At 46.4% G+C, this 27,185-nt stretch overlaps 1 protein-coding gene across 2 annotated transcripts in view; it reads left to right on the forward strand.

The window, feature by feature from the left end:
• Positions 1 to 26,499, forward strand: part of ELMO2 (engulfment and cell motility 2) — a 46,625-nt gene extending 20,126 nt beyond the window's left edge. The window contains exons 8-22 of one of the 2 annotated variants that reach the window (XM_074970012.1): positions 4,268 to 4,419; positions 7,231 to 7,309; positions 7,927 to 7,962; positions 10,916 to 10,966; positions 11,277 to 11,399; positions 11,721 to 11,855; positions 12,347 to 12,451; positions 12,534 to 12,642; positions 23,217 to 23,353; positions 23,686 to 23,849; positions 23,958 to 24,070; positions 24,357 to 24,464; positions 24,854 to 24,936; positions 25,325 to 25,402; positions 26,046 to 26,499. In XM_074970012.1, coding sequence (XP_074826113.1) covers positions 4,268 to 4,419; positions 7,231 to 7,309; positions 7,927 to 7,962; positions 10,916 to 10,966; positions 11,277 to 11,399; positions 11,721 to 11,855; positions 12,347 to 12,451; positions 12,534 to 12,642; positions 23,217 to 23,353; positions 23,686 to 23,849; positions 23,958 to 24,070; positions 24,357 to 24,464; positions 24,854 to 24,936; positions 25,325 to 25,402; positions 26,046 to 26,246 — 1,674 coding nt within the window. In that variant the 3' untranslated portion in view covers positions 26,247 to 26,499. The remainder of the gene's footprint in view (positions 1 to 4,267; positions 4,420 to 7,230; positions 7,310 to 7,926; positions 7,963 to 10,915; positions 10,967 to 11,276; positions 11,400 to 11,720; positions 11,856 to 12,346; positions 12,452 to 12,533; positions 12,643 to 23,216; positions 23,354 to 23,685; positions 23,850 to 23,957; positions 24,071 to 24,356; positions 24,465 to 24,853; positions 24,937 to 25,324; positions 25,403 to 26,045) is intronic. The other variant, XM_074970013.1, reaches the window with a different exon arrangement.
• The last annotated feature ends 686 nt before the right edge of the window (positions 26,500 to 27,185 follow it).

Consider the following 27,185-nt stretch of genomic DNA (forward strand, 5'->3'; position numbering starts at 1 on the left):
ATTTATATAGTGGCATTATTATATTTTCTGTCTTATTATCTATCCTCCATTTTGTTAGCTTTTTTGATTGCCTCTGCACAGTGAGCAGATGTTTTCAGAGAATTATCCACAATGCCTTGAAGATCTCATTCTTGAGTGGTAACAGCTAATTTGACCCCATTGTTTTGTACGTATAGTTGGGATTTCCAGTGTGCACTACTTTGCATTTATCAACACTGAATTTCATCTTCCATTTTGTTGCCTGGTCACCCAGTTTTGTGAGATCCCTTTGTAACTCTTCACAGTCTTCTTTAGACTTAACTGTATTGAATAATTTTGTCATCTGCAAAGTTTGCCACTTCACTTTTCACCCCCTTTTCCAGCTCATTTAGGAACATGTTGAACAGCACAGGTCCAAGTACAGATTCGTGGGGGACCCTGCTATGTACCTCTGTCCATTCTGAAAACTGACAATTTAGGACCTTCCCTCTTATCCCATGGCTGCTTACTTTGCTTAAGAGCCTTTGGTGAGGGACCTTGTCAAAGGCTTCTGAAAGCCTGTATCTATTGGATCACCCTTGTCCATGTTTGCTGACTCCCTCAAAGAATTCTAATAGATTGGTGAGCCATGATTTCCCCTTACAAAAGCCATATTGATTCCTCCCCAACAAATCATGTTAATCTGTATGTCTGATAATTCTGTTCTTTACTGTAGTTTCAACCAGTTTGCCTAGTACTGAAGTTAGGTTTACCGGCCTCTAATTGCTGTAATTGAATATGGAGCTTTTAAAAAAAATTGGGATCACGTTGGCTATCCTCCAGTCATCTAGTACAAAAGCTGATTTAAGGGATAGATTACATACCACAGTTAGTAGTTCTGCAGTTTCTACTCCTGGGAAAATTCTGTGCCCAAAAAATAAAAATTCTGCACACAATATTTTAAAATTCTGCAAATTTTATTTATCAAAATAACACTAGATAATTACTCCAGTTTCAATTATTTTGGTAATTTATTTCAAAATACCTGTCAGCAAGTATGTCTGTAACAATACAGAGAAACACAAAAATTCCCCCAGGAGCAAAGAATTAAAGAAACCCCTATGACAACCCAGTTCCTATTTCTCTGCCCCACCCCCCGCCACCCCAGCTGGAGGGGCCAGACACCCACAACTCGTCCCCCCGAGTCCAGCCATGGGGGCCCCCCCCAGCCAATAAAGTTGAACCCCTTACCCCGCCAGAACTCAGCCATGGGGGCCCCCCAGCCTAGATACATGCCCCTCCTGCCCCCGAGAGCCCAGCCATGGCCACTTCCCTCCAGGAGCCCAGCCATGCTCTCCACCCCCCCAGCACAGCCTCCCTACCAGCCAGGGATCCAGAGGGAGAAACAGCCTGCTGCTTAGTCCCCGGCTTGTGTGGAGTTTCCTGCTGTCTCCTTCCCTCATGCGGAGAACTGCAGCTGCCAGGCAGGAACCCTCTAGCTCTCCCCCCACCCAACGCAGTGTCTTCTGTGTGTGAGCTGAGCTGGGCTTTGCCAGCTCCAGCAGCACCTAGTGGTGGCCAGCAGCACTGCAGCCCATGTCTGTGGGGGAAAGGAAATTATGCACAAAAAAACAATTTCTGTAAAATTCTGCATTGCGCAGTGGTGCAGAATTCCTCCAGGAGTAAATAATTTCATATTTAAGTTCCTTCAGATCGCTTGGTGAATACCATCTTATCCTGGTGATTTATTATTGTTTAATTTATCAATTTGTTCCAAAACCTCCCCTGACACCTCAATCTGGGACAGTTCCTCAGATTTGTCACCTAAAAAGAATGTCTCAGGTGTGGGAATCTCCCTCAAATTCTCTGCAGTGAAGATTGTTTCAAAGAATTCATTTAGCTTCTCCACAACGGCCTTGTCTTCCTTGAGTGCTCCTTTAGTACCTTGATCATCCAGTGGCCCCACTGATTGTTTGGCAGGCTTCCTGCTTCTGAGGTACTTAAAAAAATTTTGCAGTTAGTTTTTGGGGTGTTTGGTAGTTGGGCCAAAATAGAATCTGAAGGCTGCCTAATTATACTTTTCCACTTGACTTACCAGAATGTGAACCATAGGTGTGGTCTGGCCCATTTTAAAAGTCAACAATTAATTGTGTCACTCTTCACTATTCTAGCAGAAACAACCAGCTTATATGTGTCTCCCACAATCCCAAACTGCTCCTATGCTTCCCTGGGTGCCTAGATCTCCAGCTTCTACAGTATAGTTATTGGTTCTTGATACAAAATCCTGCAGCATGCTGCAAATAAGGATTGTAGGGATGTCAGAATCTCTTATGACTATGTGGCAGGTGCAACGTGAGGCATGAGTGAGACAGCCTTATGCTAAGGAAGATTACAGACCATCTTACTCCATAAAAGCAGGAGATGCCCAGGCCATGGCCCCTCCGAGTTGGGGTAGTGTCCTTCTCACAGTTGCAGAAGCTGGACCTTCTGGGATTGTGGTGCATGTCACATGCTCCACATGGAGTGGGTTTCTCCTGCTCTGATGCAGCTTCCAGGAACAGTGTGACTCTTGCACACTGGACGTGCACAAGTCCATGGGGCCGGACGAGTTGCATCCGAGAGTGCTGAAGGAATTGGCGGCTGTGATTGCAGAGCCCTTGGCCATTATCTTTGAAAACTCGTGGCGAACGGGGGAAGTCCCGGATGACTGGAAAAAGGCTAATGTAGTGCCAATCTTTAAAAAAGGGAAGAAGGAGGATCCTGGGAACTACAGGCCAGTCAGCCTCACCTCAGTCCCTGGAAAAATCATGGAGCAGGTCCTCAAAGAATCAATCCTGAAGCACTTACATGAGAGGAAAGTGATCAGGAACAGTCAGCATGGATTCACCAAGGGAAGGTCATGCCTGACTAATCTAATCGCCTTTTATGATGAGATTACTGGTTCTGTGGATGAAGGGAAAGCAGTGGATGTATTGTTTCTTGACTTTAGCAAAGCTTTTGACACGGTCTCCCACAGTATTCTTGTCAGCAAGTTAAGGAAGTATGGGCTGGATGAATGCACTATAAGGTGGCTAGATTGTCGGGCTCAACGGGTAGTGATCAATGGCTCCATGTCTAGTTGGCAGCCGGTGTCAAGTGGAGTGCCCCAGGGGTCGGTCCTGGGGCCGGTTTTGTTCAATATCTTCATAAATGATCTGGAGGATGGTGTGGATTGCACTCTCAGCAAATTTGCGGATGATACTAAACTGGGAGGAGTGGTAGATACGCTGGAGGGGAGGGATAGGATACAGAAGGACCTAGACAAATTGGAGGATTGGGCCAAAAGAAATCTGATGAGGTTCAATAAGGATAAGTGCAGGGTCCTGCACTTAGGATGGAAGAATCCAATGCACCGCTACAGACTAGGGACCGAATGGCTAGGCAGCAGTTCTGCGGAAAAGGACCTAGGGGTGACAGTGGACGAGAAGCTGGATATGAGTCAGCAGTGTGCCCTTGTTGCCAAGAAGGCCAATGGCATTTTGGGATGTATAAGTAGGGGCATAGCGAGCAGATCGAGGGACGTGATCGTTCCCCTCTATTCGACACTGGTGAGGCCTCATCTGGAGTACTGTGTCCAGTTTTGGGCCCCACACTACAAGAAGGATGTGGATAAATTGGAGAGAGTCCAGCGAAGGGCAACAAAAATGATTAGGGGTCTAGAGCACATGACTTATGAGGAGAGGCTGAGGGAGCTGGGATTGTTTAGTCTGCAGAAGAGAAGAATGAGGGGGGATTTGATAGCTGCTTTCAACTACCTGAAAGGGGATTCCAAAGAGGATGGCTCTAGACTGTTCTCAATGGTAGCAGATGACAGAACGAGGAGTAATGGTCTCAAGTTGCAATGGGGGAGGTTTAGATTGGATATTAGGAAAAACTTTTTCACTAAGAGGGTGGTGAAACACTGGAATGCGTTACCTAGGGAGGTGGTAGAATCTCCTTCCTTAGAGGTTTTTAAGGTCAGGCTTGACAAAGCCCTGGCTGGGATGATTTAACTGGGAATTGGTCCTGCTTCGAGCAGGGGGTTGGACTAGATGACCTTCTGGGGTCCCTTCCAACCCTGATATTCTATGATTCTATGATTCTATGCAGGCAGCTGGATGCAAGGTGAGGTGGTGCTGATTTTAAGAGTATGATGCAGTTGCTACACTTCCTTCTGGTGTTCTGAGGCCTGCCTCCTCTGCCTGCCTGTGTCAAAGCACTTTGGAATTTGGTTTGTCACACAGCCTCTGTGGTGGGCATCTTGTTGAGGTGCTGATTTCTCTGGATTTAGATTGCAGGATATGTGAGTCAGCCCATGGTGGACGTCTCTATTCTTCAGCGATCCCTGGCCATCCTAGAGAGCATGGTGCTGAACAGCCAGACTCTGTACCAGAAGATAGCGGAGGAGATCACTGTGGGGCAGCTCATCTCTCACCTCCAGGTGTGAGTATCCAACAACACAGAGTGGAGAGATCTAAAACTAAACTGAGATTTGTAAAACTTTTTTAGATTATCATTTTAGATTAAAATTCATAACAATGCTGTTTTAAATGGCATTACTGGTAGGGTGTCTTATCTGAACTTTACAAATCTGCGAAAGGCAAAGAACAAGACATTGGAAAATTATGGCACTAATCCTGGAAATACTTGAGAAATTGAGTAATTTCCCTCATGTGAATAGTCTCACTGATTTCAGTGGGATTAATCATGTGCTTAATATGCACGTGCAGAAGAGTTGGCAGGATTGGGGCCTAAAACTGTATTGTTAGTCAAAACTTCTATTTTATAAATCCAAATAGCACTGTAAAGCAAAATTACTTCAGTGTTACCAATGAAAAGTTGTTTAGTATTTCAGTACATTAACAAAGTTAAAACTTGTGAATTCTGTGTATATAATCTCACAAACATTGATATTAACATGAATAGTTCATAATGCAACACATTCAACTTTCATTACAATCCATGATCAAAAATCACAGGCCAGTTACCAAGGAGTCCTAATATTTGCATTCCCTGAGGATCCCCTCTGTGCTTTCAGAATTGCTTGAGAAGGACAATCAGCTTAAGGTCTGACAAGTGCACGGTTACCTTCCTTGTTTGTGTTTGGCAGCTGCAAGGTGGTTGTTGCAAAATTGTTTAATCCCATCAAGCCCAGTCCTGCAGCTGGATCCACGTGAGCTGAGAACCATAGGAGTCAGTGGGGGTCCATGCATGTGCTTTGCTAAGATGTAGATTTTTTTGCCCCTGCCTCCTTTCCTGTCAAAGCATGGCCATTTAGCAGGTAATGGTCCATCAGCCTTGTTCACACCTGGCTGAGGCATCAGTTTGCCCTTTGTCTCTGAGGAACTGGTTGGCCATTTCCCAGACTTCTCTGGGAAACATATTTTTAGTCAAGATCTCAGCTTTTGTTTATAACTTTACATATTGCGCTACTACATGCATTTTGCCATGATATTGATAAGCAAGTTATGAGTTTTTAAATACCTCAAAAGGCATACCATGTACAAACATTTTTACAATAGTGTGTAGTGTGTGAACACAGGCATGTATTCTATCACAGTTGCCCACATCCCAGGTAAGTGCCCAGTTACTGGGTGCTAAAAGTTTTATAAGGAGGGCATCACCACTGCATTTTTCAGGAAATAAATGGTTTGCTCGAAATATTCTGCTGAGCTCTAGTTGCAGATATAGCACTGGCTATTTGCTTATTGAGTTCATGTTTGAGTTTGTGATGTTCTCTCAAAAAAATATACTAATGAAGATCAGAGATGCTTCATTTCAGGGCTGAAGCTTCTTAAGAGAAAAAACCTCTAGGTAAACCTGAAATGCGACAAACTGTTAGGAAACGAATTATATAAACAAGTACAAAACCTCATTATTAATAATGTAAGACTATAAAATGAGGAGAAAGTAAAGAACTAACAACATGTAAATAAAATATCTCATTTTAAATTGTTTAATTACATTTTTAAAAATCTAAAACTTTTTAATCATGATTTTTATTCACTTCCCACCAGGGAGCCAGCTGCTGCTCCTGTCTCGTTTGCTTCATGTCTTCACTCTTTATTTTTCTGTGTTCAACTCTGTGCCACACATGGGGCCGGCTACCATGCCCTCTCCAGCTCCTCCTCCCCGACCTGAGCGACCCATGACAACCTCTCCCCTTGGTCAGCCTTTCCCATGGAGCCTCCTTGTCCTCCTCATAAAAAGTCTAGGCTCATGAATCAGGGCCTGTAATTTTACAGCCCCCACCTGCCACAGCCCAGAGGTTGAGGCTCTGGCCCCTGTGTCCCGAGAGCTGCATTCAGGATAAATGTTCAGAATAAAGAAAAGGAGTACTTGTGGCACCTTAGAGACTAACAAATTTATTTGAGTATAAGCTTTCATGAGCAACAGCTCACTTCATCAGGTGCATGTAGTGGAAAATACAGTGGGGAGATTTTATATACACAGAGAACATGAAACAACGGGTGTTACCATATACACTGTAACGAGAGTGATCAGGTACAGTGAGCTATTACCAGCAGGAGAGAAAAAAAACCTTTTGTAGTGATAATCAAGGTGGGCCATTTCCAGCAGTTGACAAGAACGTGTCCGGAACAGTATGGGGGGGAAAATAAACATGGGGAAATAGTTTTACTTTGTGTAATGACACATCCACTCCCAGTCTTTATTCAAGTCTAATGTAATGGTGTCCAGTTTGCAAATTAATTCCAATTCAACAGTCTCTCGTTGGAGTCTGTTTTTGAAGTTTTTTTGTTGAAGAATTACAACTTAGGTCTGTAATCAAGTGACCAGAGAGACTGAAGTGTTCTCCGACGGCTGCTACTCTGAAAATTGGTCAGAATGTGGATGCTGCTTCTGGCAGTTGCTGCAGTTTGAGTTTCTGCTGGTAGAGACTGAGGCCAAAGGTTGTTGGGCTTGAGAATGGTTTGTAAACTCTTTGATACAGTGTCTGTCATGTGAGCCAGAAGAAATAGCGTAAACCATGTTTGGAAGCATTTGTCATAGTGTATTTTCCCCCGACTACAGCAGTTTTTACCTGTCAGATCAGTGGTGTTCTGAGCAAAGCTAGATGACATGATGGTAAAAATAGTTGGGTCCTGTCTGAGGAGCTGCACCAGTGCAGATCCTGCCTCCAGATATCCTTGAATAGATGGGGTGAAGTGACAGCCTGTAATATTCCCCTCCCTGTTCTGCAAACACTCGCTGCTTCTTTCATCTCCAGTTCTCCGTGTGTCTCTGTCCCTGCAGCTCAAACCAGGAGATTCAGACGTATGCCATTGCCCTGATCAATGCCCTCTTCCTGAAGGCGCCTGAGGACAAGAGACAGGTCTGTGACCTCCTTTCTGTAGCCAAAGCCCCTGGCCTGATTAATGGCTGACTGCTCGTTTGGCACGTGCAGCATCTGTCTAGGCAGAATGGGGCCCAGACTCAGACAAGCTCTTTCTTTTGCTGTGGGACTCTCTTGCAGTGGTTCAGCATGGGGGGAAATGCAGCGATCTCAATAGAGATATTGACTGGTGCAGAAGGCTATTGGTGTGGGGGATGTCCAGCAGGAAAATGGGGTGTTGCTGGGGAAGAAGCATAGAGCGATTGTATGTAGAGCATGGACACCCTTTGGAGAAACTGAGTCCTGTGGGAATGCCACGTGGGAGTGCAGCACAGGGTGGGGCGGTTAGGAGCCCCATGGGACTGTCCAACATGTGTGCACACAATCTCTAAGACCCATGGGCATGTCCCCATGACATGCATAAGAGAAGTAAGTTATCTGCTCTGCTTGAGGCGCCCCAAGATCTTAGCTAGGTGTGGGGTGTGCATGCGTCTGTGTCGTGAAGCTTTGCTCTGTTAACCCTTCCTCCTCCAGTGCCCTGTATGTGCCCTTTGCTCTGGGCTCTGAGCTAACTCCTCTGTCTGCTTCTCTTTGTGCCTTTTGCTTTCTGCCAGCAGGACAAGCTCCTTAACCCGCTAGACCTGCCTGTCACTGTAAGTAACTCCAGCCCTGGGGGAGGGTCAGATGCCTGCTGATCTGTAGGCATCCTAGGTAGTTATCCTCCAGCTATCTCTCCTAATGCCAGAGATGCTGCATGGGGATTGGAGGTGATGGATGAGCCACGGGAGGGGTGATCCAGGGGATGGTGCTGGAGGAACCATACGGAGGGTCTCCTTGACTTTAGCTGGCACAGAGGATATTTATAATGATGGTCCATAAAGGGGTTGTTTACGCTGGGGAAACTTTTAAAACCAGTTCAGCTAAACCAATTTTATAACCAGAACCAGTTCAGTAAAAACAGGCCAAGCTACCTTAAACTGCCTAAAACTGAGTCTGTGCTACAGCTCTGATTGGTTTTAAAATAGGCTAGAAAACTTGCTATGTAGACAAGACCTTATGATAGCAGAGGTGAAGGGGAACATTCACAGTACTCAGTGCTGATGCTCTCAGGTTGTAGTGTATGTCATGCCTGATCTGGGGCTACCCCTTCAGCAATTGTGCCATCAGAATACACTTCAGCCTCCAGCTGTCTGCCTCAGGATTGTTGCTTGTGTCCCACTGCCCATGCAGTTTAGAGTATGATTTAGAGACTTCCATTTGGAAGGTTCTTAAAGTGTTTTGCAGACTTTTGTGGCAGGAGAGAGCACTTTATTCTTGCTGAAAATACAGCCACCTCTGAGGTAGCTCTGTTGATGCTTTTAACAGCACTTAGCAAACATGATGTAATATTCTAAGACAGACAATGGGTAGGCTTACCATCTCAAATGGAAAGTTCACAGGTAATTCAGGGAGGAAGAACCATAATTATGTGAGTAGGAGTTTGGCCAAGATACCAAGGCTAATACCCAACTCATAACGTTTCCAAGGGATCTTTAATGACCACTTAAATTTTCCTTGCATCCTTTGTATAGCGCCTAACACGTTGGGGTCCTGGTCCACAACTAGGGCTCTCAGCACTACAGTAATAACAATCCAAAAGAGCACCTCCAACCCCACAGAGCCCCTAGTACCATGCTGGGGCATTAGGGACAATAGTGACTTGGAGAGGAAAGCGCCCCCTGCAGTCACCCTCACCATTCCCTGCAGCACAGTGCCCCCAGGGCCATCCTGGGGCATTAGGGACAATAGTCACTTGACAGTGGTTAGGCAGTGTGTGTGTGCTCACACTTCTACTTACTATGCTAATCAGGATTGTTTCACTGTCTCCTTTCTTTCCAACCATTTACCTGCTTTATCCATCTGTTGTCTCATCATATATACAGCCTGTAAGCTCTTTGGGGCAGGGACTCCCTTTATTTTGTGTTTGTATGGCACAAATCTCTAAGGGGACTATAATAGAAATTATAAATAATAAGAAACAGTGCTAATTCAAGGGGCAATATATCCTCTTTTGAACCACACTTCCTGCAGCAGCTGGGTGTTAAGATGTCTCCCATTCAAGTACTGACTCATTTTGACTATAGTTAGCATGTGAGCCCTGCTGAGCTCACAGTTCTAGGTGGTTTGGCTATCAGCCAGAGTGTCACTCTGCTCTTCCTAGTGGTTCCTGTCTCCAGCAATATAGAACCAAAAGAGTGAAAACAAAGACCCTAGGAGCAGGCTGAAATGTACATTTTGCCATACTTCCTGTGTGACCTGGAGCTAGCAGGATTGGCATGGGGAGTTTGGGCAGTTGGGACAGTGCAAGGGAGATCAGGAGGGGTAGGTTGCACTGGTGTAATTATTTAAGTATGATTTCATATTCAAATACAATTCTGGGCCTGCCCAGCCTATGTTCACCAGTGCTCACAATGTGCAGGGGTTCTGAAATGGACTGTTCTGCTGAATTCATTCCAGATGGCAAATGGCCTGATAGATCTGCCACTTTTTATCATGGGCCCATCCAAAGACCTTGCCCCAATAGCAAATTTCTGAAAAGCTCCCACCATGATATTAGCACTGGCACAGCTCCACCTGACAGTGTAAACAGGTTGCTGGTGTTTTAACCAGCATGTCATCTAGACCTGTGGAGAGATGGCAGGGTAGGTGATATGTGCATGATGTCTGATCCACTGGCCATGCTGGTCCCAGACACACAGGTTTGCAGCAGACTCATGTGTCTGTCTGTCGGGATGAGGCACCTCCTCAGTATGTGTGATGTTTAAACACTTCTCACTTCTTTATTTCTTTGCTAAATTGGAAAGAGCACAGTTAAAGAGCCTTTGCTCCTCAGGCTGAGGTACAGGCCGAGTGGAAAAAAGCCACTGGAGCAAATATAGCAACTGAAAACTTCAAGCATGAAACTTACTTCCTTTCTATTTGTGTAACTCAAAATCTGCTCAGTGGTTTGTCTTCAAACTGCCCCTTAAAAATCATCTTTGGTGCTGAGACAAGGGAAATGTGAGCTCCAGAGGAAGAGTTCTGAGGAAGTGATAAGCTGTTGAAACAGGGGGACTCTTGCGTCGGCTTGGAACATGCTGGCTGGGCTGTTTACCTGATTGCAGTAAGACTTCTGTAGACAAATACATCCCTGCACTGGTCAGAGTACACCTCCCCAGTTCACGGGCATCTGGGACAGGCTTGGCCCGCAGCACAGGCTAGGGCAGCCCAAGTAACACTCCATGCTGCCATAGTTCCAACAGGCATTGACCAGCAGGGGACATCCAGGGCCAAGCTTCCTCCTGCCCCCAGACCTCCACACATCCTCTTGCACTGGTGGTATGGCAGTGCAAAGGGGCCATAGAGCAATAATGAATTGGGCCCTTAGATCTCAGGATGACCAGCACTCTAAAAAGACACAGATCGGGGGGAGGAATTGTCCCACAGTGATTGTCTGTAATGAGTTATGTGCCCTACATAGTATGGGCTGTTACTGATCTGTCGCTCGCCTTTTCTCTCCTTTCTGCAAGAGGTGGGTTCTGTTTTTGTTTTTCTCTCATGTTTCTTTTATCTCTGAATTCCCAACAGGAAATGGCTAATGCGTTTGCCCAGAAGCACCTGAGGTCTATAATCCTGAATGTGAGTATGTGACAAATGACAGGGAGCTTCTTAGCCATTACTAATTGGAAACCTCGATTATGCTGAGTATAAATCTTGCTGCCCAAGGGCACCTCCAGGAGTATGAGTCTGTGCAGAGTGGAATTGCAGCCACTTGTCCAAGAGAGAGAAGACCGTTGACAGCGTGTTTCTTCTGGCATTAGAGCAGGTCCCGTCAGGTGTTGGATCTTCACGAACACAGGGGTATGGGCAGCCTGACTTATGCCTACAGCAAGCAGCACTCAGTAGTTTTTCTAACTGTTCACTCTTGCCCCCACCCTTGATATTGCAGCATGTGATCAGAGGAAACCGCCCAATCAAAACAGAAATGGCGCATCAGCTGTACGTGCTGCAGGTCCTGACCTTTAACCTCCTGGAAGAGCGGATGATGACCAAGATGGATCCCAATGATCAGGTCATTGTTAGGGCTGCAGTGAGTGCACTATAGAGGAAGCCCCAGGATCAGCAGGCTGGGTACGATTATGAGGGACAGGAGGTGCTGAAAGAGGGGAACTGCTTCATGACTGGCTTCCTTAGCTCCACCTCAGCTGCAGGGAGTGTTAAAAGCTGAAGTTCCCAATGGGTGTCACCGTAAAAAGTGCCAGCTCAATTCCTGGCACTTGATCCATGCCCATAACATGAGCTCTGGAGAGAGACAGGACCGCATGGTGTTGTGTAGAAATATTGCTGGTGTGATTGCTGATGTGCTGCAATCTCCTTACCGTTTATCCCTCAGGCACAAAGAGATGTCATATTTGAGCTGAGAAGAATCGCTTTTGATGCAGAGTCTGATGGCAACACCGCACCTGGGGGCGGGACAGAGAAACGCAAAGCCATGTACACCAAGGACTACAAGATGCTGGGATTCACTGTATGCATCCGGAGGGATTGCTGATGCCGCAGTGTGCTAGAGGCAGCTTAAGAGTTCCCTACTGGGGAGGGGGGAACAGGAGGAGGCCACAAAGTGCACAGATGACACCCCATTTCTGTATCGGAGCCTTGGACATCTCCTAAGAGAGGAACTCTGCAGAGGCAGGGCCCCCTGTTTGTATCATTGTGAACACACTGCTTAGTTAAAGCCAGTGATTAGGCTCAGGTCTCTTGCGCATGATGTGCAAGGATCTTCTCGGAGGGCACAGATTGTTGTGTGCGAGTCACATCTATCTCCACAAGAGCAACAAATAACATTTCCAGAGACAATTTGGATAGGTGGCCACTCGAGTGTTCCCTGTGTGGATTGCTCATCTCAGGCAGAGAGTTCTGGGAGGGTTAAGGACCCCCTGCACAGGCAGATTCAGGGGGGCTTCTTTCAGGATTCCCTAGGACTAATGTGTTTGGGTTTTTCCTACACTCTACCCACAGAATCACATCAATCCAGCCATGGACTTTACCCAGACTCCCCCAGGGATGCTGGCTTTGGACAACATGCTCTACTTGGCCAAATTCCATCAGGACACCTACATCAGGGTATGGAGAGAAGGGTACCTCCTGCAAACATCATCACCCTGGTTTGTGCTGCGTCATGTGTGCTCTCTCTCTTTCTCTCTAGATTGTCCTGGAGAACAGCAGTCGAGAGGACAAGCATGAGTGCCCATTTGGGCGCAGTGCCATTGAGCTCACCAAAATGCTGTGTGAAATCCTGCAGGTTGGGGAGCTCCGTAAGTGCCTCCATCCTAACCCCTGGAACCTTTCTCTGGATGTGCTGTGTACTGGGGAGGTGCTCCCCTGAAATCACCCATAGGGTATACATCCTGTGCCCAAGGGCAGAGAGACTGGAGCTCCATGCTTTCTTGTGATCCATGAGTGCTGAGACCAGGGTCTGTGCTCTTTGGTGACCTAGGCTCCTCGGGCTGGAGTAGGGCTGTACAGGGTCAGAGGACACAGTGGTAAAACTGCCTGCACTACAGCTCATCCAGCTGGTAGTACCAGGGCTGAAGAGCAGGTAAGAAATGTCCTTATGTAGGCAAGGCCATGGATGCTGTTGGGGCCTCCTGAGCCATGTGTAAGAGGAGAGAAGCTCTCTTCTGGGGCTACAAGGGTGGCAGTGCTCAGCTCTTCTTTAGGTATGTGTCAGTATGGATCCCACTATAGGTGTGCATGTACCTCATAATCTTTTTCTGAATAGCAATGTCTGTTGGGCCCCGTGTGTGCCCTGTGCAATGGCATAAAGGGAAAAGAGACCACAACCCTCCCTTGGTTCCCTCTTGCAACCCATGGCAGAGACACTGAACCAAATGAGTGTCTGACTCATTACTCTTTCTTGAGCTTCAAACTCACTTCAGATTACTTTATTCTGTGAAGGAATTCCTCTTCACCTCATTATTAATTTTGATTTGGACATTAAAAAAAAAAAAGGGAAAAGGTTAGGGGTTAACCTGCCTAAAAGCTCCCATGCACACAACCTGCATAGCACAGTGAGGCACTTCACACATGCTATAGGTTAAAACCCTGTCCATTGTGCAACGATCTCATGTCCTTAACTGATGAGCACAACAGATTCCATTTCTGCCTTGGGGAAGGGCACATCCGCAACAAGTGCTCATTCTGCTGTTCCTTGTCATCCAACACGCGAACATGAAGAGACACGAGGCTCAAGTTACATATCTTTGAGCAATCCATGAATGATGCATCCAATCCTGGAGACGAGAGCTCCACCAAGCTGGAGTCAAGGAGGCTATCCCCAGCAACTGCTCCACTAACCAGGCACCATACCCCTGTTTTCCACTGGGGGGGAAGAAGTCATCAAAAAGGGTGCCAAGACCACTGGTATCAGTCCCAAGATCTCCAAGACCAGTCATAGCACTGGCATAGATGGCCTTACTGTTCAACACTTTAGCACCAACTCCAGGACAAAGAGTACCAACAGACTGGCATGGATTCCAAGTGCAGCTTGGAGCATCCAGCAGTTTTATCCTGAAAAGAGGATTTGAAACATTCCTCCAAAGACAGACCTAACCCCTCCATGACATTGAGGGCTGGAAGCAAGCAAGCAGACTATGAAGACAGCACAGGAGACAGCTGTACTTTTACAGATTTTGACACTGACACTTACACTGGTACCAACACTCATGCCAGTCAACAAACCTTTCTGGTACCAAGATGCACCTTAGAGGAACTGCCATCACCTCTACACTTGGGATAGAAACCAGCACTGGAGGCCCCAGCACCAGACATACCCCCAATGGTACTGCTGTTCACAGAGATGTACTTCTCTTCACCATATTCAACCCATTCCCTCTCTCCTACTTCAAGTAGGGAACCCTCTTCCATCAGATCAGTGTAAGGATCTGTGGGACTAGAACCCAGGTCTGCAGAGCTCAGGACTGCAGTTCCGACATCGTCACCAGGGGGCCATCCAGAGCCCCATCCAAGGAGCATTGTGGAGATTAGGTGCGGTAGGAAGAACTGCCCAACGGGCATAGGCGCCGACTCCAGGGCTGAAGCACCCAAGGAGAAAAATTGGTGGGTGCTCTGCAACCACCGGCAGCTCCCCGCTCCAGCTCACCTCCGCTCCGTCTCCACCTCCTGTGCGAGTGCACCGCGTGCCCGCTTTTTCCCCCCTAGCTCCCAGCGCTTACTTCGCGAAACAGCTGTTTCGCGTGGCAGGGAGGGAGGGGGGTGGAGGGGGAACGTGGCACACTCGGGGAAGACGCGGGGCCAGGTGGGGATTTGGGAAGGGGTCCAATAGGGGCAGGGAGGGGGCAGAGTTGGGGCAGGGACTTTGGGGGGGAGGAGTTGGAATGGGGGCGGGCCAGGGATGGGGGGGCGCAGGCTCCCACCAGCGCCGGGGAAAGTTGGTGCCTATGCCAATGGGTCCAGAGCTGCAATATCCTGCAGCCTTTTGATTGGCCCATGCTCACTATTTAACCCTAGAGGGTGCCCCAGGAAGTTGTTTGGACAACCACACAGACCTCTGGCCTGCTGCAACTCCAGACCTCCCCTAGCTTTCTGATCTCCAGTCTCCAAATTCAGCCGGACTCTGACCTTTACTCTTGCCTGTTGATCCCATCTCTAGCGATTACTCCTATCCCTGCTCGCTGACTACTGCCTCGTGGCCACCCTTGACTGTGTGGACACCAGCCCAGCCATAACTGCTAGGTCAAACTACTTACACCTCTATCTCTTACTCTCAGAAAAGGATCTTAGAGGGAGTTCCAGCAACATTCTATACCAGGCACTGATGCATGACTGCAGTTGACCTGTCCACTGCCAATCTGGCCAGTACTCTTATAATCTGCACCTTGGCCTTACCAGCCCTCCTGGGGCCATCCATAGTCCAGGAGCAGACCCCCGTTGCATGTATAGGGGAAAAGGATGACGTCTCAATCACCATTGGGTCAATGGCCAAGCCCTCCCCTCATCAGAACTAGGAGAAGCCCTTCATGAGCAAGTCAAGGCAGCTTGAGAGATGCTCCAACTGTCCTCCCCACCAAAGGGGTCTTCATTTTTTCCTGATGAGGTGGTTGCTTCAGACCAGACACTAGCCATTGTTGACTTTAGAGCCTTCCAAGATGTGCTCTCGAGGATAGCTGAAACATCAGCTATTGAGATAACAGTGATCCAAGAGAAAACGCACAAGCTGTTTGATATTTTTAGCTCCTCAGTGCCATCAAGAATTGACCTCCTGATTTAATGAGGGCATACTGGACCCAGCAAAGGGACTGTGGCATGCCCCAGTCTCACTTTCCCCTGCTTGGAACTAAGAAGAAAAGCACTGCCAAATACTGTTCAAGAGCTTTGAACATTTTTAGATGCATCCGGCACCAGGGTTGCTAGTAGTATCTGTTCTTCAGGAGAAAAGATCAGATCCATCAAGGAACTCCTAAAGATAAGGACCTCATGAAATTAGACCTTTTTAGTCAGAGGGCACATTCATCAGCCTCCCTCCGGATGTGTATGACGAACTATCAGACCTTGTTCGTGAAAGGGGTTTTTTATGGGGGAAAGAGTGTGATTCTTCCATCCCCTTCCTATTTTGGCTCCCACAGGGATGCAGAGAAGAGCTCAGAGAAACCATCAGAGGTCCAGATGATAGCAAAAAACAGCGCTACAAGTAGCAATGGACAAGTCTGGTACAGTTGCTAGATCCATGGCTATGGCAATCACAACACACCAGGCAGCTGTTCAGCAACCAGATGGCTGAGGCACTCCCATTCCCTCAAGGCTTCAAGGATAGTGCTGAGGATCCTAGGGATCTACATCCCAGCACCATATCAAAGCTCTTCCAACATCAGAGCCTGCAAAAGCAAAGAACGCTGTCCTGTTGCCAGGTACCAACCAGATACACATCCAGAAAGCAGGGCAGTAGCTCCAGGAGTACCTGTCATCTTCCTCTGTTGTGCAGCAGGTTTGATGGGGGTGTTGAGAACCACATCAAGACCATCCCAGAGCTGACCTTGAGAAACCACCTCACCCACTTCCATCTGGTGTGGTCCGGAATTATACCAGCAAGTGAGTGCTGGGCATGCCCCATCTAATTCTTTTCCTTGCCCCCTACCCACTCTCCTTCCCTGTCTGTCTTCATGGACCCCTCACGAGAGCCTGTTACAAAAAAGTGGCCTCATTGCTTCATCTAGGATCCATAGGAGAGGTTCCACAGGAGGACAGGGGAAAAGGCTTCTGCTCCCAATATTTCCTTATTCTGAAGAAGAAAGTTGCCTTCTTCAGAGGAGATTGAACAGACACATTTGCCACTTCAGATTCAGTATGGTAGCACCTTCTTCATCCCATCTCTTCAGGCTCTGGACTAATTTGTGGCTCTTGACTTGTAGGACATGTACTTCCACACAGCGATCCACCTAGGCCACAGAAGTACCGGATATTTACAGTAGAGCCCAATCACTGCAAGTACAAAGTATTGCCTTTCAGGTTCTTCACAGCACCAAGAGTCTACAAAATGTGTTGCCACAATGGTGGCACACCTAAGAGGGTGTCTGTGTCTAGAGGACTGGCTGATCAGAGGCAGATCCTATCAGGAAGCTCTGAGAAGCCTCAGTTGTGCCCTTTCCCTGTTTGCCCAGCTGGGCTTCCTGGTGACTTACAAGAAATTGTCTTTTTATCCTATCACAGATAATAGTTTATACAGGCCAGGATAGTTCCATGACAGCAAGGGCTAAGCTGCCAGAAGACTGATTCCTTTTGCTCCAGTTATCACTGAACACAGTGAAATCACAACCAGCTATGATGCTGCTTGCCAGAATTCATTTGAGGCCTCTACAATTCTGGCTCAGGTCAATTTACTTCTAGGCTAAGTACCTGATGGGCAGGAAAGTCCTACTACCACCTCATGTGCTCTTAGCGCTGGACTGGTGGCTGCATCCCAACAAAGTCCAAAAAGGGATGCGGGTCACAGTGACCCTGTTGCCAACTATGGCATTAGTCGACACATCAGGCACAGGCTGGGGAGCTCACCTAGGCCATCTACAGATACAAGGAGTCTAGTCCCCAGAGGACACAGGGCTGCATATAAATGCCCTAGAACTCAGAGCAATTGGACTGATGTGTATGGCATTCCTCCCAGTCTTACGACATTCCATAGTGCAGATACTGACAGACAATACATTCGCATTTCATTTCATAAACGAGGAAAGAGTGACAGCTCTTTGCCTCTCTGCAAAGGAATGAACAAACCATGGAAATGGTATCATCTGCATAGCATAACCCTGGGAGCTCTGCACCGCCTGGGAGTTGTCAACAATCTGATGAACGTCCTGAGCAAGCAGTCAATTACCAGTCACAAGGGTTAATGCAGGATTCTCTCACTAGGTTGACTTTCTATCAGTGGGCAACACCTCTGATGTGTACCACCAAAGACAACACCAAGTGTCCAAACTTCTGTTCCAGAGAGGGCATGAGCCTTTGATCATTGCTGGATGGTTTTCTTCTGCAATGGAATCAAGACCTTATATTGCCTTCCCACCAATTCCGCTAATCCCCAAGGTTACTGATAAAGTCTCAGTACCAGGGTCATATTCAGAGCTCCTATTGACTGAGGCAGTTCTGGCTGACAGACCTGTTGCAGGTGTCTGTGCAATCACCGGCAGGCTGCGGGGCCAATTAGACCTTTTGTCACAGGGTCAGATTCTCCACTCTGAACCAAAGTTCCTGCGCTTGACTGCTTGAATGCTGGCTGGTTAAGCACCATGGTAAAGGATTGCTCCTTACAAGTTCAAGAAATCCTGGTACAGAGCAAGAAAACTGACTCCAGCAAATGGAAAAAATTCTCTGTATGGGTTGCCTGATACAGTCTAGACCAGAAGATTTTTAACTATTTGCTGCAGTTAAAACATTCTGAATTGTCCTTTAGTTCAGTCAAGGTCCACCTGGTGGCAATATCAATGTACCATCCACCGATACAGTTGCTCTTGATCTTCTCTTATCCACCAATATCCAAGTTTTTCAAGGGTCTAATGGCTACTTACCCACTGGTCAGGGAACTTATTCCCACATAGAACCTCAGCATCATCCTTCTAAGGCTAACAGAGCTCCCTTTTGAGCCCCTCTTGGAGTGTGCTATCCACCATCTCACTCTCAAAACAGTCTTTTTTTTGGTGGTCATCACCCAAGTCAAGGTGAGAAAGCTTCAGGCACTCATGCAGAACCCCTGTATGCCTCATTCCATAAAGACAGGATTGTACTTAGACTTCCTGCAAAATTCATTCCCAACATGGTTTCTGAGTTCCAAAACCAATATATCACTTTATCTCTGGTCTTTCCAAAGCCACATTCCACCCAAGAAGAGAAGCTGCTGCAAACTCTGGATATATCCAGAGTTTCCCAATATTCTAGTGACGGGGCCACACTTTTTAGATTGTGCCAACATCTATTTTGTGGCTGTGGCCAGCTGCTCCAAGGGGCAGGCTATTTCATCACAAAGATTATCAAAATGGGTAACTCAGTATATCTCGTTGTGTTACTTGCTGGCCACTGTACCTCTCCCACTGACAGTTAAGACTTTCTCCACCAGAGCCCAAGCAACATCTGCCTGCTTCCAAAAGATGCCAGTTATCCAAAATCTGCAAGACAGCTATGTTAAACAATCCATTCATGTTTGTCAAACACTATGAACTGTACTTAGCTGCTAGATCTGATGTCAATTTGGGAGAGCAGTCCTCCAATCTCTATTTAACTACTGCAGCTGATACTCTTCATTCCCACCATCCTGAGGGAACAATACTTTCCAGTCACTTATAGTGGGATCTACACTGACACGTACTCAAAGAAGAGAGAACAGTTACTTACCTACAATAACTGTGGTTCATCAAGATGTAGTCAGTGTGGATCCCATGACTCACCCTCCATCCATGCTTTTCACACTCCTCAGCAGTCATGGGCTACGAATTGCGAGGGAACTAAAAAAGGGTCGTGGCTGCTTTATGCTCTAGCACAGGAATGCAAGGGGGCATAGGGCACATGCATTGCTGTGACAGATGCTGCTACTCAGAAAAGATTCCAAGCTTGCCACATGAGATGCATGTGAACCTACAGTGGGATCCACACTGACGAATCATGGTTACTGTAGGGTAAGTAACTGTTCTTTTAATCATTCTTTATGGCACAGCGCAAATCACAGTAGCAACCATCAAGATGCAAAGAAAATCTGAGGAACCCAGACAACCTCCAAGCAACACCCCAAGGCAAACCTCGCCACCTGGAGGCCAAACAGCTACAGGAGCCAGTCCCCATTGGGTGAAAGTAGAAACAGATGCAGAAAACCCCTTGAGGGCAAAAAGAAGTTATTGGGGGGGAAGGAGGGGTGGAATATATGGAAGAAAGGGGAAGTCAGTAGTCATGACTATAAATCAAAAATTAGGAATAGTAGAAAACTGATAAGAGAAGCAAAGGGACAGAAGGAGAAATCTGTGGCCAGCAGAGTTAAGGACAATAAGGAGGAGTTAAAGTATATTAGGAACAAAAAGAATCCTAACACTGGTATTGGTCCTTTACTAGATGGGAGTGTTAGTGTTATCAGTAATAATGCAGAAAAGGGAGAAGTGTTCAATAAATATTTCTGTTCTGCATTTGGGGAAAAAACAGGTGGTACAGTCATGTCATATATGATACCATGCTTTCCAATCCACTAATATCTCAGGAGACTGTTAAACATTTTTTAATCAGCAGAACCAGACAACTTGCATCTATGAGTTTTAAAAGAGCTGGCTGAGGAGCTTGCTGGAAAGTTAATGTTGATTTATCAATAAGTCTTGGAACTCTAGGGAAGTGCCAGAAGACTTGAAGAAAGCTAATATTGTGCCAATATTTAAAAAGGGTAAACGGGATGACCTTGGTAGTTATAGGCCTGTCAGTCTCCCATCAATCCTGGGCAAAATAATGAAACCTCACTCAATAAGAATTAAAGGAGGGTAATATAATTTAATGCCAATCAACATGAGTTTATAGAAAATAGATTCTTTCAAACTAACTTGATATCTTTATTTTTTCTGGAGGGGGATGAGATTACTGGTTTGGTTGATAAAGCTAATACCGTTCATGTAATATACTTGGGTGCCACGAGACATTTTGATTTAAAAAAATTAGAACGATATAAAATTAATATGGCACACATTAAATGGATTAAAAGATGGCTAACTGATGGGTCTCAAAATGTAACTGTAAACAGGGAATCATCATCAAGCAGGTGTGTTTCTAATGAGTTCCCACAGGGATTGGCTCTTGGCCTTACACTTTTTAACATTTTTATCAATTACCTGGAAGAAAACATAAAATAACTGTTTTCCGATTACGCAAAAATTGGGGGAGTGGTGAATAATGAAGAGGATAAGACTGATACAGCGTTATCTGGATATCTTGGTAAACTAGGTGCAACCAAACAATATGCATGCTAATACAGCTAAATATATACATCTAGAAACGAAAAACGTAGGCCATACTTACAGGATGGGGGACTCTATCCTGGAAAGCAGTGACTCTGAAAAAGATTTGGGAGTTGTGGTAGATAATCAGTTAAACATGAGCTCCCAGTGCAATGCTGTGGCCAAAAGGGCTAATGTGATCCTTTGATGCATAAATAAGGGAATTCCAAGTAGGAGTAGAAGTTTTTACCTCTCTATTTGGCACTGGTGTGACTACTGCTGGAATACCATGTCTTGTTCCTGTGTCCAGAATTCAAGAACAATGTTGATAAACTGAAGCGTGTTCAGAGAAGAGCCACAAGAATGATTAAAAGATTACAACATACCTTATAGTGATAGACTTAAGGAGTTCAATCTATTTAGCTTAATACAGAGAAGGATAAAAGGTGACATGATTACAGTCTGTAAGTATCTACATGGGGAACAAATATTTTAATAATGGGTTCTTCAGTCTAGCAGAGAGAGGTGTAACACGAGCCAATGGCTGGAAGTTGAAGCCAGACAAATTCAAACTGGAAATAAGGTGTACATTTTTGACAGTTAGGGTAGTTAACCACTGAAACAATTTACCAAGAGTCATGGTAGATTCTCCACCACTGGCAATTTTTATATCAAGATTGGATGTTTTTCTAAAAGATCAGCTCTAGGAATTATTTTGGGGAAGTTCTATGACCTGTGTTATACAGGAGGTCAGACTAGATGATCACAGTGATCCTTCTGACCTTAGAATTGATGAATAAGGTGCCTGAATAAAGCAGCAGAAGTAGCAGAGTATTGCACAGTGATTCTTGCTCACCAGTTAAAGACATGGACTGATTCTCAGATCTGGACTCTGAAGTAATTTCCCCATCCCCAACATATACTAGCATGGGGATAGGGGAGGTAAACCACAGACAGGATCATGTAGCCTTTCTTTAATTTAAATTGAATTTAGTAATTTGGCATTAAACTACCATGGGTTCAGCTCCTGTTGCTACAGTTTCAAGCTCAGCAGAGTGAAAATCACCTCTGGTGCTTTTCTCAAATTTGGAGACTCCAGGAACACATGAAGACCAAGGATAGTGATCAAAGACACCATCACGAGTACAAAGTATTATCTGTACTACAAGTTTTATTAAAGCACTAAGTAAAGTTAAAATTACCCATGCATATATAAATCCTACAAAAACCCATGCAATGACTAAGACTGTAGTCATATTCACATTCTCAAAGATATTCTAGCATCTGATGGATCTCTCAGCAGATGACCATTGATAGAGGGATGGTTCCTGCTGGGGTTTCCCCGTGAGGTTGTCCCTTGGGGTCTTCCCACTTTTACCCAACCAATTAACCTCTTCTATATTGTTGTTCTGATCACATATTCATGAGGGTTTCAACCCTCTTTTCCTTATCCGTACTTCCACACCCCATGAATACTGGGGTGCCCCATTTTTCATAGGTAGTTTCTTAGTTCCTCTTATTTTCATTAGCATCTATGTACAACTTGTAACCTGCAGTCAGGACAGGTATCAGAGTAGCAGCCATGTTAGTCTGTATCCGCAAAAAGAAAAGGAGTACTTGTGGCACCTCATCGGAAGTGAGCTGTAGCTCACGAAAGCTCATGCTCAAATAAATTTGTTAGTCTCTAAGGTGCCACAAGTACTCCTTTTCTTTTAGTCAGGACATTCCATATTACATATTCCATATTACAATCAGGTGTCTTGTGGTCTTGGACAATACATGGTAGTTTATTGCAATCTTGTTTTCTTTAATATCACCTATTGGCACATCTTTTACAGTAATCTTGTGACTTTACTGGCATAGGGTTATTCCTAGGTCACCTATTAATGTCAGGTTTCAGAGTAGCAGCCGTGTTAGTCTGTATTTGCAAAAAGAAAAGGAGTACTTGTGGCACCTTAGAGACTAACAAATTTATTTGCGCATAAGCTTTTGTGAGCTCACTTCATCAGATGTCAAGCATTCTTAAGTCTGTGGCCTAGTATGGCTAAACTAAAATCTTACAGGCCTTAGGCTGTAGGTCCTGCAATCCAGCCATGCTTTACTGATATATCTAATACAAACTCATCACTCCAAAATACTTGTCAATCTTATACTTCTATATCAGACAATTTAAATCTATTTAGCATATATTTATTATATATGAAATAGCATATGAATTGACCTTGACACCAAATTACACAATGATTAATGGATGATAAAATGAACTACTTGGCTACAATCATGTGTTAGGGTCAGAAGTGTGTATTACACACACTGTCAGGCTGCTCCGATTGCAACAAGCTTAGTTCTTCCCATGAGCTTCAGGACCTCCTGCCCTGGCTGCTCAGATACTCACATAGTTTCCTTCTCTGTCCCTGAAGCCAATGAGGGCCGGAACGACTACCACCCCATGTTCTTCACCCATGACCGAGCATTTGAGGAGCTCTTTACCATCTGCATCCAGCTGCTGAACAAGACCTGGAAGGAGATGAGAGCAACAGCAGAGGATTTCAACAAGGTCAGGGGGATGGGAATCTGACCTGGGAAGGGCTCTGTATCAGAGAGGGAGAGCGCACAGACAGACTCCTTGACTCAGCAAAGTATGGAATAGTGGGGAGGTGTGTACAAGTGCATGTAGGAATATGTTTAGGATACTGGTGAAAGAGGCAGCCCTGTGACCTCTGCTTTCCCTGCCCTGGGCCCTCAAAGCCCTCAGCTGGATGTGCCCCCTGACCACACTCTCACTGTGTCTGTCCCTTGCAGCCCTTGGCTGAGTTCAGCCCTGGATCCCAGCTCCCCTTGGGCAGCAGGAATGTAAGTTGCATGTTATCTCCCATCCTATCCCTCTAGGTGATGCAGGTTGTACGTGAGCAGATCACCCGGGCTCTGCCCTCCAAACCCAATTCCTTGGACCAGTTCAAGAGCAAGCTGCGCAGCCTAAGCTACTCTGAGATCCTGCGGCTACGCCAGTCTGAGAGGATGAGCCAAGATGACTTTCAATCACCACCCATTGTGTAAGTGCCTGACAGGGGCAACTCTTCCCCACGTACTGGCCTCCCTTGCATTGAATTGCTGGCTGCTATCCCCAGACTCTTGTTTACTCAATTGTCCTTGATCTCCAGGGAGCTGAGAGAGAAAATCCAGCCTGAGATCCTGGAGCTGATAAAACAGCAGCGTCTGAACCGGCTCTGCGAGGGAAGCAGCTTCCGGAAAATTGGGAATCGCAGGAGACAAGGTTTGGCCTGCTACGGCCTCCCAGTGTGGAAGCACTGAAGCAAACAGGGCCAAGTGGGTTTCCCAGATGGCAGGGACTCTGCAAGGAAGGGGGTGGATAGACAGGGTTGCTACGCCGGCCAACAGGCTGGGATGGCACAGAGGTGCATACATACAGGAGACCACAATCCTTGTCACAGCCAGCAGATGGCACTGTAGAGAATGAGATAGTGGGGCTATACAGGGCTGTCATGGGGGCCTTGTCTGAATGACTCTACGCCATGCTGTATATATGTTGTGTTTTCCAGAGAGATTCTGGTACTGTCGTCTGGCTCTGAATCACAAGGTTCTACACTACGGAGACCTGGAAGACAATGCCCAGGGCGAAGTGACCTTTGAGTCGCTGCAGGAAAAGAGTAGGTCCAGGTTATTGCTCTGACACTGGCACTGTGTGCAATGCCCTGTGCTCTGACACCTAACGACCATTAGTACCAGTCTCAAGGAGGGAGGAGGGTCTAGTGGCTACAGCACTGACTCGTACTCAGGAGATCTGAATTCAGTTCCTGGCCCTTCCACAAACCCCTGTGTGACCTTTGATGTGTCACTTGGTACTTCCCACATCAGGGGCTATAGGGATAAGTTAATTCGTGTTTATGAGGCTCAGACAGTCTGGTAATGGAGTCTATAGAAAAGCCTGTGAACAGACAGATGGACATGGGGCCGTGCACCTGTAACATCAAGGTAAAGCCCCATCTCTTCATGGTCAGGGTTCCTCCTGTTTGTGACTTTCCTGTTTCACTCCTAGTTCCTGTAGCAGACATCAAGGCCATCGTCACAGGGAAGGACTGTCCACACATGAAGGAGAAAAGTGCACTGAAGCAGAACAAGGTAACTGCTCCCTTCCGTTCTTTGGTACAGTCCCCTGGCTGAGGAGCAGTTCTTGGAGAGGTAGAAGCAGCAGAAGCAAGAGCTCTAAATGACAGCTGTCTATGGGAACCATTTACACACGGTCCCAGCCTAAATCTGGGACCCCTACATCTCCTTTCCAGTCCCTGGTCTCTTTGCTGTTTCACTCCTAGAACCACTGGCCACCCAACTTGTTCTGTGACTGGCAAGGTGCCCTGGTGCTAGTTGCACAGTGAGGAGGAGCCCAGGGCACAGGATTGCATTGTGGAGGTGTCCTGGTCTGCTGCTAGGACCCCCAATATTGTTGGTGTAGCAGAAAGGACTGTTATGATGCTTTATCTAGCTGATGAGTTAAAACCTCTTCCTTCAGGAAGTGTTGGAATTGGCCTTCTCGATATTGTATGATCCTGATGAGACGCTGAACTTCATTGCACCTAATAAGTATGAGGTAAGAAATGGGGCTGTCAAGCTGCAAAGAGGAGACCGGGAAAAAACCAAGTCCCCCCAGGGTTTGGCCAAGGTGCACCAGCCTCACTATTAAAAAATGTTGCCTAATGCTTAAGCTAAATCTCTCTTGTTTGTAATATCATCCTGTTAGAGCAAGTTCTAGCCCCTTGTACCCCCTGAATGACTTCCCTTAGTCCTTGGCAGAGGCGCCGTCTCTCTAAGTTGCCAGGGGGTGCTCGACCCCCGCTCCGGAGCACCCACAGAGTCGGTCCTTGGTGTTGGCCATCAACAGGCTGTTCCTCACGTGCTCTGAGATGTGATGCCTAAAATTGCATGGTCTTTTCTGCTGCCATGTCACATTGCAAACTCATGTCCAATTGTCTGCTCACTCAGTTGGGGGTCTCAGTCATTCTTGCTTCCCTAGCTTCTCCCTCCCATTAGGAGTCTGTGGTTGAATTACTTTCCCTCAGATGAATTTACTACTTTTTCTGAATTTCTCGTTTTATTTCCTGCTTCTGTCACCAATTTCAGGGGGCCTCCAGAAGGATGTTCCTACCCATGGTTTGTGCTGGTGTATTTTTGGGTGGGGGGCATTCCCCATGGTTTATGCCTAGGGGTGTAAGTTGTCTGCTTGTTCTCCACAGTACTGTATCTGGATCGATGGACTCAATGCCCTCCTGGGGAAGGACATGTCCAGTGAGCTAACCAAAAGTGACCTGGACACGCTGCTGAGCATGGAAATGAAGCTGAGACTCCTGGACCTGGAGAATATCCAGATCCCTGAGGCCCCACCGCCCATCCCCAAGGAGCCCAGCAGCTACGACTTTGTCTATCACTATGGTTGACACAGGCAGAACTGGACAGGGACAGGGGAGGATGGGACAGCTACTCCTGAAGAGAGACTCAGAACCCTGGAGATTGTTCTGAGACTGGCATCATGTCCTTTGTTCGTTCAGGACCAGTTCTGAACATGGCAACAATTGATCACTAATCTCTCTATGACCCAGCCATTCCAGTAGGCCTGCAGCTTCTTGTTTACCCACCTCCTTATGGGGTGAGAGTCATGATGCTCAGGTGCCATATGGGGGAGGCATCCCATTCTCTCAACAGCACCACTGCATGGCACTGGGTGAGCAATATGCCTAGCAAGAGGAGGAACTTCTGCCCTGGCCTCAGGGTTGGCATCCACCCTTGTATCCCAGAACGGTTGAGTCTCCCTTCAATCCCACCTCCTACCGGAAAACATAATAAAACTATTGGGTGACTGACAGCTGCCGCAGCAGAAAATAGTGCAAAGAGGGAATCCCTTGGTTGCTACAGGAGTGACACTGGTGCCTGAGGGATGAGAGCAGAAGCCAATGAACAGTTGGGGGGTCAGCATCCCCCAGTAACTCATTATTGTATGATTTTGTATGAATTACCATAATATAAATAATAATCCTTACCATATCTATGGTATTTAATTCCTTGAAGCACTTCATAAGCATTAATGTTAATCCTACAATCCTTTTTTTATGCAGTGGGAAAACTCAACCACAGACATTTAGTGATTTGTCCAAGGCTACAGAGAGAGGGTCATTGCCTGAGTTGGATTTAAGCTGGGTCATAGCATCTAGCTTTTATGCTTTGTCCTCTAGAGCTATTTCCTCCCACAAACATTGAGTATCTCCTTGTCCATCTGTCCATCCATCTATGCGATACCAAGATCCAGCATCAAGACACTGATGATGCTTCTATATTTCAAGGGCATCAGACATTCTTTGCTGCTTCACCAGATCACATAC

Source organism: Natator depressus, chromosome 13, assembly GCF_965152275.1.
Source record: "Natator depressus isolate rNatDep1 chromosome 13, rNatDep2.hap1, whole genome shotgun sequence".
Lineage (NCBI taxonomy): Eukaryota > Metazoa > Chordata > Testudines > Cheloniidae > Natator > Natator depressus.